This window comes from Magnolia sinica, chromosome 10 (genome assembly GCF_029962835.1).
Source record: "Magnolia sinica isolate HGM2019 chromosome 10, MsV1, whole genome shotgun sequence".
Taxonomy (NCBI): Eukaryota; Viridiplantae; Streptophyta; class Magnoliopsida; order Magnoliales; family Magnoliaceae; genus Magnolia; species Magnolia sinica.
In genome coordinates, this window is record NC_080582.1 from 84,088,168 (window position 1) to 84,101,646 (window position 13,479).

At 43.3% G+C, this 13,479-nt stretch overlaps 1 protein-coding gene across 1 annotated transcript; it reads left to right on the forward strand.

The window, feature by feature from the left end:
* Window positions 1-3,630: 3,630 nt before the first annotated feature.
* On the forward strand, window positions 3,631-11,999 carry LOC131217222 (xyloglucan endotransglucosylase protein 7-like). The gene is made up of 3 exons (XM_058212071.1): window positions 3,631-3,918; window positions 4,478-4,671; window positions 10,747-11,999. The coding sequence occupies exons 1-3, from the start codon at window positions 3,652-3,654 to the stop codon at window positions 11,156-11,158; spliced, it is 873 nt and encodes a 290-aa protein (XP_058068054.1). The 5' UTR covers window positions 3,631-3,651; the 3' UTR covers window positions 11,159-11,999.
* Window positions 12,000-13,479: the final 1,480 nt, after the last annotated feature.

Here is a 13,479-nt window from a genome sequence, read left to right on the forward strand (position 1 = left end):
AAATACGTCGGCGTACCTACGGAGCGGGGCTATGCCTTTTCTTTCAAAGGGGATCAGAGACGAGCCAAGCACGCGGATCCATCTGTCTCACCAAGGGGACCGAGACAAGATCTTCGACCGCGTCCTCGTTCATAATTCTCGCCCAGGGTCCAATGATTCGATTGTTAATATGTTGGTCGGACTTTTGTCGGCGGCTCCTTTTACGGCTATCATGTAACATCGCCTCGCATCTTGCCTCCTTTGACAATTCCGACTCCCGACTCGGTCGGGAATTTCATTGAAAGATGGTATGTGGATACCACGGCCTGGAGGAGACTCAATGAAGGTCGGCCGAGTATTGTGTTGTATACTGAGGGTTGATCGACGACCAGGAAGTCAACCATCATCGTCGTCTGATGTGGGGCACTACCAGCAGTGAGTGGTAATGAGACAGTCCCTTCGGGCAGTACTTGTTTTCAGGAAAAACCGATCAACGGGGTCCGAACTGGGCGTAACGTGGATCGTTCGATCCCCATTTTGTCGAACGCCCGAGTAAACAACACGTCTGCAGATGATCCCGTATCGACGAGTATTCGGAACACTTTTCGGTTAGCGATCGCCAGGGTGACGATCAACGCATCATCGTGGGGGTGATGGATACCTCGGGCGTCTTCCTCAGTGAACGATATGCAATATCTTTTCCTTTTTTTCTCCTTTGGTGGCCGATCTATAATCATGAGCTCGGACTGAGCCTGACTAAGTTTTCTTGCATGATTCTTTCGTGCATTGTTTGAGTCGCCCCCACCTTGTGGACCGCCGATAATCGTCCGGATTTCTTCTATAGGCTGACTCTCGGTCGAGCGTGCCTCAGCTGCCACAGCTTTAACCATATGTTCTCTGAGTCGGTCGTCTTTGATGAGTCGTTTGATCTCTTCTTTTAGGTGACGGCAATCACTTGTGTTATGCCCGTGATCACGGTGATAATGGCAGTATTTATCCTTGTCCCGCCGATTAGGATTACTCCTGAGCTTACTGGGTCAGTTAACAAAGCCTTCGTTTTTTATTTCCATCAATACCTCTTCCCGAGTCTTGTTCAGGGGAGTATATGTGGAAAATCTTCGATCCGGCCGTTTGCCTGACCTTCGCTCATCACGCGCTTGATCATCCTTGCGTTTCCTTCCTCCGGCCGAGTCGGCTTCCTTTTTGGCCGACTCTTTGGCCAAAGTTTTAGTTTCACGCAGGATTTGCGCTTCCTCGGCATTCGCATACTTATCCGACCGTGCCATAAATTCTGCCAGAGTATCGGGCGGAGTTTTGTCTAGAGATGCCAGGAATGGCTTATCTCTAACTCCTTGCATGAGCGCATTGAGAGCCGTTTCTTCTGAATGTTTTCGAACCTGAAGGGATTCGAAATTAAAACGCTTGATATAATCTTTCAGTAGCTCTCCCTGCTTTTGAACTACGTTGTTCAGATGTGCAGGGGGCTTCAATTTCTTCTTTCCGCCGATGAAGTTGGTGAGGAAGGCGTCGCTCAGCTCAGCGAATGAACTGATGGACTTTGGTTTCAACTGTTTGAACCACAGTCGAGCTACATCGGTCAATGTAAGAGAAAAGGCCCGACACATTACTGCATCCGAGACATCGTGGAGCTCCATATAGGTTCTGAAGCATTCAATATGCTCGGTCGGGTCGGTCTTGCCGGTGAAAGGAGTGATTTGAGGTAATCGAAACCTCTCGGGCAACCGGGCCTTCAGTACCGAGTCCACAAAGGGGGACGCCTTCGCTTCGGACCCGGTTGAATATACATTCCGGCCGTGCTTCATGTCCGCCATCTCTTTCACCATCTCTTCCCGCACTTCTCTTTTAAAATTTTGAATATCGGCTTTCCAAGGTTCACTGCTCTCTGCCGTGCCTTCCATGGATGGGCGATTGCGCCTTCTTCGCTCTATCTCATGCCGAAGATCAGTCGGGGGTAGGGAAGCGTTGGCTGACTGCGCTGGAGATGGTTCTGATCCGCCTTGGGGTTGGCTCGGCCGGAAAGACTGCGGCACGGAAGGTTGAGGATCAACCGCCGTAGTTGGTACGTGCGCTGTCTCCCCTTGAGGATGCGGGAGCGGCTGCATTTGTTGCTGATACATTCGTTCCAGCATCTGCTTCATCGTATTCATATCAGACCGGATTTCTTAAACCTTCTTATCCAACCGTCCATCGTCGCGACCCCGCTGATTGTTGCTTGTCCTGGTCGCTCCTCGTTGGCGGTTGTTAGGTGGGTTCTGGGCTGCGGGGACAGCGACTGGACCCACCGGCCCTTCAATCTCATTCAAATCTTCCTCTGGGACCGTCCTTCTAGTCATTACCATTGAAATCAATATAGAGGTATGCGATGGCTTTTTTGTACGGATCCCACAGACGGCGCCAAGCCGTTGATGCGAAAATTTCCGGTTCGTCCTCTTAGACCTTCATATACCTGCACAGAGAGAGGACAAAGGAGACCCTGGCTTGAGCAGGGGACCCTCCGATGCCAAAGTCAGGCCTGGATTCTGGGTCTAAGTGTATTGAGGAGTTTTTAGAGAGAATTCTTTTTCGTACCTCTCAAGGTGACAGGGGTCCCTCTTTTATAGCTGCTGGGGCATTTAATTTCACGAGGATTCTCTTCCTGATATTGTGCGCGGGATCTTCTCCTGGTATCACGGAGATAGGATCGTGCCCATCTCGAGCCTTCATCCGATCCTGTGAGCTTCGGGGTCGGAGATCTTATCCCAAGATATCCGGGATGAGGCTTGATCTTGCGATGGTCGATCTGGTAAGGAGGTCCGCCCGACGCATGCCCGAAATGCTGATGAGTCGTCCGAACCGAATCAACCTTTGTCTCGGTTTAGCGAATCATTCCTCGGATTTGACACATCCTTTGGTGACCCGAGGCATTAAGTCCGAGTCTGCGGACTTGTATTTTTTGTCCCCAACAATGACCATGGAAGACAGATAGAAGGGCAGATTCTATACAATTTCTACCATTGGATTCGTGTATATAATTGATCAGAACATCTACTGGCTTAAAAAGACTGGAGAAGAAGTAGCATAGCATGCCGTTGCATGGAAATTATTGGAACACGACTTATAGAATCCGTGTCAGTGCAAATTATTGAACCGTGGCCCACCCATGAGGTGCGGTCAATCGGTCGATCTTACACGCTACCGGTACCAGTGGGGTCCACATGATGTGGCCGACCAGACTTTTGGAGTGGGCACGATTTGGTATGTTGCGTCACCCTGGTGGGCCATGTTAGATGAATGGATTAGATGGCATATGTACAACAGCAAGGTGGGCCGCAAAAGAAATCACGAAGGTTTGACTTTTTGGGCATCCCCTCCCAACTGCTCCTCATCATGTGGCCCACCTGATTTACCGATTGTGTTGATTTTTTTCCTCATGGCCTAACATCAAAGGTCACGCCTAGTGGACGGAATGGATCTGATGTACATATCACATGGGTCCCACGATAGCTCAGTACCATCAGTAATAGTGGTGGCACTGGTATAAATATCCCTCCATTCACCACTATATATACACACACCAAACACTCATATATTTTGCAACCTATTCCAATATTAGTTGAGCTCTTAGTCATTCTAACTACTCTCTCTCTCTCTCTCTCTCTCTCTCTCTCAGCTATGGCCTCTCCTTCAATGTTGTTGGTTACGCTATATGCAAGCTCTCTAATGGCTACTCATGCTAGTAATTTCTACCAAGACATTGAGGTCACATGGGGTGGCGACGGTCGCGCTAAGATCTTAAACAATGGGGAACTACTTACGTTGGCGCTAGACAAGGCGTCTGGCTCCGGCTTCCGATCCAAGAACGAATATCTCCTCGGCAAGTTCGATATGCAGCTGAAGCTTGTCCCCGGCAACTCGGCCGGCACCGTGACCGCCTACTATGTAAGTATCCACTCTCCATGTTCTGATCGATCCCAGTCAATTTCGACTTCAAATACATGTAGAAGGATCTAAGAGTTTACTTGTAACACATGTACCAGTGTTGACCTGGACCATTTATTAGGAGGGTCCCACGCCGGAGTGGTCCACCCATTTTGGGCACATGACTAGATTGAATCAGAGTTTAAAAACACAAAACTCGAGTCAACTCAGCGTTCATTCGAGTCGAGTCGAGTCGAAAACTAAACGAGTTGAGTCAGGTTTTATCGAGTTTTTTAAAAGCTATGGATAGAATATAAGTCTGCTGGTCTGTTTTTCTTTCTTTCTTTCTTTCTTTCTTTTATTCTAATTGTCCTGCCTGACGAGTGGACCAACATGAATTTTTTGTTATCGAGCATATTTATAGGGGGCCCACCTGATGAATGGCCCGTTTCGTTCACATGTGCCACGTGGGCATCTGATCTGCTAATCTCTTTTGTGTTTTTTTTTTCCCCTTAGTTTACAAACTTATTTCTTGATTGTTCATTCTTTTAACTGATTGGACGGATGGATTGCGCTGCAGCTTTCATCGCAGGGGCCCACCCATGATGAGATCGATTTTGAATTCCTGGGTAATCTCAGCGGAGAGCCGTACATCGTCCACACGAATGTGTACACACAAGGGAAGGGTGAGAGAGAACAACAGTTCTATCTATGGTTCGATCCCACCAAAGATTTCCACACCTACTCTTTTCTCTGGAATCCTCTACATGTATTGTAAGTCATTGCATCATAATCCGCTAAATCTGTAAAAGTTCAAGATTGCGGATGGACCAGCCAGGCCGGCCTGGCCCATGTCCATGTGTGGTCCAAGGGACTCGAATCGAAATGCAAATCCAGCCCAGGCCCACATATAAATTTGAATGGGTTTGGAACATAAAAAACATGACCCAAATTCAAACAAGTGTCTTCAAACTACACATGCATATTTATCTTTTAGCCGTCCATTCATTTTGTACAATGGTGTTGAATAGATGATTGATGATTCTATCTGGACTTGCAACATCATTGGGGCTTAGACACCCAGCCCAAATGATGCTGGGATGGACATGACGAGGTCGATCACTGTCTTTCTGAAATGGACAATTACTTTGAATCTACATAATTTCTAGACTCATAGAGATTCCTCTAATCCACAAGAAAAATGAAAAACATAAATAAATGTTAAATGTCATCACTACCTCTTTTAAATATTTCGGAGTCTTTTGAAAACTTTTAGATATTTTTGAAAAATTTTAGAAATTTCTAGAACCTTCTGGAAACTTCTAGAGTTTGATAGAGTTTTCTTGATTCTTCCGGAATATTTCGAACTATGCTAGAACCTTCCGGATTCTCTTAGAATGTTCCGGAATATAATAGAATCTTATAGGATATTTGGAAGCTTTTATGACTTTTTAGAGTTATATTAATTCTAGAATTTTCCATAGCTCTCTATAAATATAGGAAGAGCCTCATTATGTACACAAAAAAACACATAAACAAAAAAGAGTGAGTTTAAGGGTGAAAGCAAGGTATCCAAGTATTAAAACTTCAAAGGAGTTTTTCCTTGTGTGTGTGAGTTGTCATTCAAGAGTGATAGTTTGTGAGTGTTGTAAAGCATACCATTGTTGTGTACAAGTATTTGTAATAAATATAATTACATTTACTTGTCGTGTTCAACTCTTCAATTTAGTCGGGATCCGTTTTTTAAAGTGATCGTGCACAGTTTGGAGACTGTGAAGTTTGTTGGCATACTTGGTAAAGGGAATGATAATCATACCAAGTCATGATGGCGGATCTTGTGAACACAACAAGCGGAGTTACGAGGCTTAACAAGCACAACTATCAAAGTTGGAGGAGTCACATTAAGTCCTACCTTGAAGGGTAGGACTTGTTGGAGGTTGTTAATGGGAATGAGATTACCCCACCTCCTAAGGAAAATGATGAAGCACTCCGAAAGTGGAAGATTAAGGCCGGGAAGGCAATGTACGTGCTCAAGTCAACCATTGAGGATGAGTTGCTCAGGCGAATCAAGGATGATGACACACCTAAGATGGCATGAGACACCTTTGCATCATTGTTTTTAAAAACAAATGATGCTCGACTTCAATATTTATAGAATGAGTTAATGTCCACCAACCAAGGAGATAAGTTTATAAGCGAATACTTTACAAGAGTAAAAGATTTATACTGAGAAATTTCAGAATTGGATCCTAAAGCAAATATTCATGAGAAAAGAATAAGGATGATCATTATACACGGGTTGAAGCCCAAGTATAATGCTTTTATCACAACAATACAAGGTTGGCCTATTCAACTTACTCTCATAGAGTTGGAGAATTTGTAGGCCAATTAAGAAAGTTTATGCAAACAAAAAACAAGGAAGAGGAAGCACTTTACTACAACAATAAAAAAGGCGGACATCGACAGCAGAACAAAAAGGGCGAACAAAGTCAGCAGTACTTTAGAAAGTCCAAGAAAAGAGAAGAGCAAGGAAGAAGTCCTCGGACAGGGGGAGTTCAATCCGACAACAATACCAATAAACGACAATCCTCTGTATCTCGAAGGTATAATATAGATTGTTTTAATTGCGACAAGAAAGGTCACTTTGCAAAAAATTGTTGGTTCGAAAATCAATTAGCCGAAGGTAACTTGGTGACTTCTAGAAATCACTAAGAAGACGGTAAAGATGACTGGGACTTTCAGGCATCTTTAGCAGTGTCTGAATCCATCAAAGGAGACTGTTTAGAGAAGGAGATAGATTTTGATGAACCACTCAAGCAGTCTAACACAGTCACTGACGAAGTAGTTGCTTCCTCAATAGTGACAGAGACGGGTGAAATAGCCCTTGCCGCAGTTTCCAATCAAGGAGCTATCAACTACAGTAGTGATTGGATCGTTGATTCAAGGTGCTACACATTGAGGAATGTTGTCTTTGATGAAGCCTCATCATGGTGGTCGCCACTGAAGGAGGAGCTGCTAAACTCTCAAGACTTAGAAGATGAAACTGCATGAGAAGATAGGGGAGACAAGGGAAGAAGAAGAATCTCCTAGTTCAACTAAGGAGTTGACGCCTACAGGACGAGATGGTGAGCAAGTGCTTAATCTGTCCGAAACACCAGATAAATTTATGAGTCCATGACAGACTAGAGTACATCAAAGTAGTCCAAAAGAACTTCGCTCAAGTCAACAGGAGGTTGCGGTAGACAACCCACCACTTATGAGGTCGACTAGACAGAGAAACCCTAACCCAAGATACGTGAACGCTGCCTTAAAAGAAGAAGAGACCGTGAAAGACCCAACGACATTTGAAGAAGCATCCCGAGACATAGAATGGTAGAAGGCGATGGAAGAAGAGATTAAGGCATTGAACCAAAATCAGACTTGGGAACTAGTTCCAAAACCCAAGGATGTGAAGCCGATATCATGCAAATGGGTGTACAAAGTCAAGACTCGCCCCGATGGATCAATAGAAAGGTACAAAGCTCGACTAGTGGCTAGAGGATTCTCACAAGAATATGGGTTGGACTATAATGAGACTTTTAGCCCAGTAGCAAAAATTACAACGGTGCAAGTACTACTAGCACTTGCAGCGAGCAAATCTTGAAAATTGTGGCAGATGGATGTAAAGAATGCCTTTTTACATGGAGAAATTGATCGAGATATGTACATGGAGCAGCCAAGCGGTTTCCAGAGTAAAAGGCGTCATGATTATGTCTGCAAACTAAAGAAGGCCTTGTATGGGCTTAAACAAGCACCGAGGGCATGGTACGGCAAGATAGGGGAATTCCTAGTGCAAAGCGGGTTCTCGGTGGCACCTGTAGACTCCAGTCTCTTTGTAAAAATCTAAGAAAGTAAACTAGCAATAGTGCTAGTGTACGTGGATGACTTGATCATCACTAGAGATGATGACGGTGAGATTGAAAGGACAAGAGAGAACTTGTCCATGCGATTCCAAATGAAGGAACTTGGAGAACTGAAGCATTTTCTTAGGCTGGAGATTGACCGAAGTAACAAAGGCATATTTCTCTGTCAGCAGAAGTACGCTAAAGACCTATTAAAAAACTATGGGATGCTCGAATGCAAGCCAATTGCCACACCTATGGAGGCTAATGCCAGGCTATGTTCGGAAGAAGGAAAAGACTTGGAAGACGCAACTATGTAATGACAAATAGTTGGTAGTCTAATCTACCTTATATTATCGCGACCAGATATAGCTTATGCAGTTGGTGTGGTTAGCCGGTTCATGCAAATATTAAAGAAGCCGCATCTTGAAGCAGTACGTCGAATACTGAGGTATGTGAAGGGTACATAGACCTTGGTTTATTGTACAAGAAAGGTGGAGCATGAAAGATAGTTGGGTACTGCGATGCTGACTATGGTGGTGATCATGACACACGACGATCAACTACTAGATACGTATTCAACCTTGGCTCAGGAGCAATCTCTTGGTGTAGCAAGAGACAACCTATAGTATCTTTATCAACCATGGAGGCTGAATACGGAGCAATGGCAATGGTAGCACAAGAAAGCATATGGCTTATGCAGTTAATGAGGGATCTTCATCAACCAGATGATTCTCCAATGATATTGCGCTGCGATAATCAATTAGCAATTTTCTTGGCTGAGAATCCAGTGTTTCATGCCAGGACCAAGCATGTGGAGATACACTATCACTTTGTGAGAGAGAAGGTACTTCAAGGAGAAATCGAGATGAGTCATGTGAAGACCGACGATCAAGTTACAGACATACTCACGAAAGGACTTAGCAATGCTAAGTTCACCGAATTAAGAAAACAACTTGGCATGATGACTAAAGCAGAATTGTGAGAGTTGGTGTTGAGGGGGAGTGTTAAATGTCATCACCACTTCTCTTGAATATTCCGAAGTCTTCAGGAAACTTCCAGATATTTTCGAAAAATTTTAGAATTTTATAGAACCTTCCGGAAACTTATAGAGTTTGATAGAGTTTTCTTGACTCTTCCGGAATGTTTCGGACTATGCTAGAACTTTCCGGATTCTCTTATAATGTTCCGGAATATAATAAAATCTTATAAGATATTTGGAAGCTTCTAGAACTCTTTAGAGTTATATTGATTCTAGAAGCTTCCATAGCTCTCTATAAATATGGGAAGAGCCTCATTATGTACACAAAAAAAACACAAACAAAAAAGAGTGAGTTCAAGAGTGAAAGCAAAGTGTCCAAGTATTAAAACTTCAAAAGAGTTTTTCCTTGTGTGTGTGAGTTGTCATTCAAGAGTGATAGCTTGTGAGTGTCGTAAACCATTGTTGTGTATAAGTATTTGTAATAAATATAATTACATTTACTTGTCGTGTTCAACTCTTCAATAAATTCTACTAAATTTAAAAATAAATTGGTTTATGATAAAAACAAATTTACAATCTTTAAATAGTGATAACAAACCTATGTAGAAATCTCGTAATCAAACTCCAACTGAACCTCCTTAAAATTTGTGACTTATTATAAATATGTCTTCCTCAAGGATAACTACTCCGAATCCACGGAGCTTCTTTGGACTCCTCACAGAGACTTCTCGAATCCACGAGGAAAGAAAGCAAGAAAATAGAAATAAATTCTAATAAAATTCAAAATTGATTAATGAATGAAATAAACGAGTTCACAACCCTTTAAATAGAGATACCAAGCAATGGGAGAGATATCAGAAGCAAACTACAACTAAAACTCTTAGAATTCGCAACTTACTATTTATAAACGGTCGTGATGTCTATTAGTGCCTAAGGTTTTCGGCCAAAAATAGTAAGTGTCCTATTTGGCTTCACCAAACTGTTCTCCTAATTATTCACAACTCCTAAAGCCCGACGGATGAAGAGTTATAATCAAACTAAAACTTACTATTTATAGTAAAAAGGAAATTAAAACAGGGAAAGGACCGTCGATCCAGGTGAATTTTACAAATCCAGCTTGCGTAACCCAGCATAGCAGGGTTGGTTGGCTAAAGTAGCTCATTCTACCCCAAAATCATATATTTTACGCACGATAACTCATTCCGGATTGTGAGATACGCCCCATCTAAGGTCGGATGGTTCGGATCACTTCTGCTGTGGACCGGCCTTTTCTTGTCCATCTTGGCCATGAAACTATCCGCAACCTGCTCTACATCAAAATATTAAACTTATGTCATGATTTTTACTAGACTTCATGGTTTTCAGCCAAAAATAATAAGTGTACAATTTGGCCTAACCACATTATTATCCTAATTTTTCTAAGTCATTATTATCCTAAATTTTCAAAGTCCTTTTTAGATTGGGGACGAGTACTAAAGCTCAAAGGATCAAGAGTTAAGATCAAATTAAAACTTACTATAAATAGTAAAAAAATCATTTAAAAATGATTTTCAACCCTCGATCTAGTGGAATCTTGCAAATTTGGCGTGAGCAACCTGGCTTAGCAGGTTTGGGTGGCTAAAGTATCTTCTCCTACCCAAAATTATATATGTTACAACGAATCACTCATTCCTGTTTGCGAGATATCCCTGTTTTATGGTCATAGCGATCCTGATGGATTGCCTTTTCTAGTCCATCTTGGACATGAAAGTGTCCGGGATCGCTCTACATCACAAAACACGAGCCATATTGCTCTCTTGGTGATCAAATGGTGTGGCCCACATGGGCCACCAAATTTAAAGGAGTTCATCTGGACCAGTCTAATGTATTGGGTTTTTGATTAGAGTCGGATCAATGAATTTGAACCTGGCCCATCTATGTAATATTTGTAAGTATGATCTTCTTCCTTAGTATTCATTGCATTTGCATGGTTGATTCTCTTTTCAGATTTTACGTGGATGACACTCCCATCAGAGAATTCAAAAACGCAGAGCCGTCGATCCGTGTCCCATACCCGAAGAACCAACCGATGAGGATCTACTCTAGCGTCTGGAATGCTGATGACTGGGCCACACGAGGTGGGCTGATCAAAACCGATTGGACGCAAGCGCCCTTCACTGCCTCCTACCGGAACTTCCAGGCGGACGCCTGTGTATGGTCATCTGGCGTCTCATCCTGTGCGTCGAAACAGCGGCCATCATCATCCAACTACACGTGGATGACATTGGATCTGGATTCTACGGGCCGTCAGCGGCTGAGATGGGTGCAGAAGAATTACATGGTTTATAACTACTGCAGTGATGTGAAACGCTTTCCTCAAGGACTTCCTCCTGAGTGCTCCATCAATTCAACGGCTTAGATTCTACGAACATACATGGGGTGGTCTTTTACATGTGGGTTTTCAATTCTGACGAGTGGGGCCCATGGTTTGATAATCAAGACCGTTGGTGTGTTGTGCCCTGCTGTGGATGGACTATTTCTAAAAATCTCCTTCACAGGTCGATCATCAGATTTCTGTTTTTTGTTTTTTTGGCTGAAGATAGAGGGTTGAGAAGAGAAATACAACAACGGTCCACATTTCCAATCTGGGAGATTTTTATTTGGAGACCTTCCACAGTGTGGCTCTGCAGATCAACGGCCCGGATTACCTAGCTTTGGGCCCCACATGTCAGATTTGACAATCTGAGTGTTCAGTGCAAAGACATAATTCCCCATGCACGTTACCTTTTTCTTTACGATCTGTAAGAACAAGACTCACTTTTTTTTTTTAAAGTTGTGGTGTCTCATCGATTGAACACGTGCATGCATGTATCAGCCATCAAATCCACAAGTCCAAATTGCGTGGCCCATTTTTACGGAGATTAGCCTGAAAATCAGATTCAACGATTCTAACCACCCAGCTATGGGCTTTCGGATGGAGTGGTTAGAATTAAAGATGGTCAGCAGTCAAAAATCAATTAGTGAAATTCGATGGGTATGATCAATGGATCGTTGTGGGCTTCAAGCCTAATCTCCATTTAAAATGGGCCCTACTATTTGGACAGTCTGGATTTTCATACAAGTGTGGCCGTGCATGTGGATGACCCACCAGAACTTTAAAAATGGTGGTGATCCATCACCGTAGTAGTGTAAAGGGTTACTCAGATTCTGTAATTTGCGGTAGCATACAGCGTACAGCACAGAATGAATAAAGGAGCACTTTTCAACCGTGCTTTTTCGTGTAGTCTGAGGCTTCCTGCAATCTCTCCCATCACATACGTTGGAACGGTGTGGGGTCCACCCATGATGTTTTTGTTGATCCTAACCGTGCATGTGGTGATTCTCCTCGGGTTCACCGAACATCCCAACAGTCATCCCGAACCAAAACTTCGGTAGGATCTCAGGGAAATGTACAATCACGCCTAAAACTTATGTAACATTCAAGTGATGTGGTCCAGTTTTGGAATGGACTAACTTATGGCTTGTCCCTTCATCCTGGTGGGGCACACCTGATGTTTGGATTGGATGGCATATAAACAACACTCCCATCTTGAAGTTTCTATGGTGAGCGTCCCCTCATCCAACATCTCCCATTGTACCCTTTTTGGTGTGGCCCACCTGAATTATGGATCAACGTGGATTTCAGGGTGAGCCCATCGAGTCTCGTATGATGGTTTTGCTTCGACTTGTAAAGCTCAATGGCCTCACGCGGCTCGCCTTACAACTGGATGACTCCTGAAATATGGAAGCAGATTGCGTACTGAGTTTACTCTGTGGGGCCCACCATGATGTATGTGTCCTACCCACGCCGTCCATCCGTTTTACTGGCTCATTTTAGGGCATGAGCCCAAAATTGAAGCATATCCAAAGCTCAAATGGACTACACCACAGGAAACAAGGCAAATTAAACAGCTACCGTTGAAAACTTCTTGGGGCCACAAGTTTTTGGATCAAGCTGATATTTGTATGTTCACTTCATCCATGTCTACGTGACCTTATGAACACGTTAGATGACAAACAAACATCACTGTGGGCCCTAGGAAGGTTTCAACATCCCCATTGTTTCTTGTGGTGTGGTCCACTTGAGCTTTGGATACGCTTCAATTTTGGCCCCGGGCCCTAAAATGATCTTGAAAAACGGATGGACAGCATGGATAAGACACATACATCCACAGTAGGCCCCACAGAGTTTACTCAGTACACTACAGGTGATTTTCTTTGTGATTTTTTCAATCTCTCTTGTTCATTCTTGTGCTTGTAATGGGATTTCTCATCCTTCTTATAAACATCCGATCCACCACTTTAATAGTAGCACGATCAACGCTCCCAAGATGAATGACTCTTTCATTTGGGAAACGTTAATTCCCTTTTAATTTCAATTTTAAATGGTTCAAAATAGATTCGCAAAATAAATAATGTTAGTACTAATAATATAAAATGAGAATTGATGAATTAACAGTCCAATGCAAGAATAATCCCGGATCTCCACCACGAAAGGCTAGGATCAAGAGAGCCTCAAGACCATTCATCCAACTTTAGTCAAGGATAATCCACAGCGGGCCAGGTCGACGGTCATGCACCTAACGTTTCAGTGGTGCATTGAAGATATCCAAGCCGTCCATCACAACCATGTGACCCCCCGGCACAAAAACGAAAAATCAGACCCATCTGCTCCTCAGGTGGGCCACAACATTATGCTTA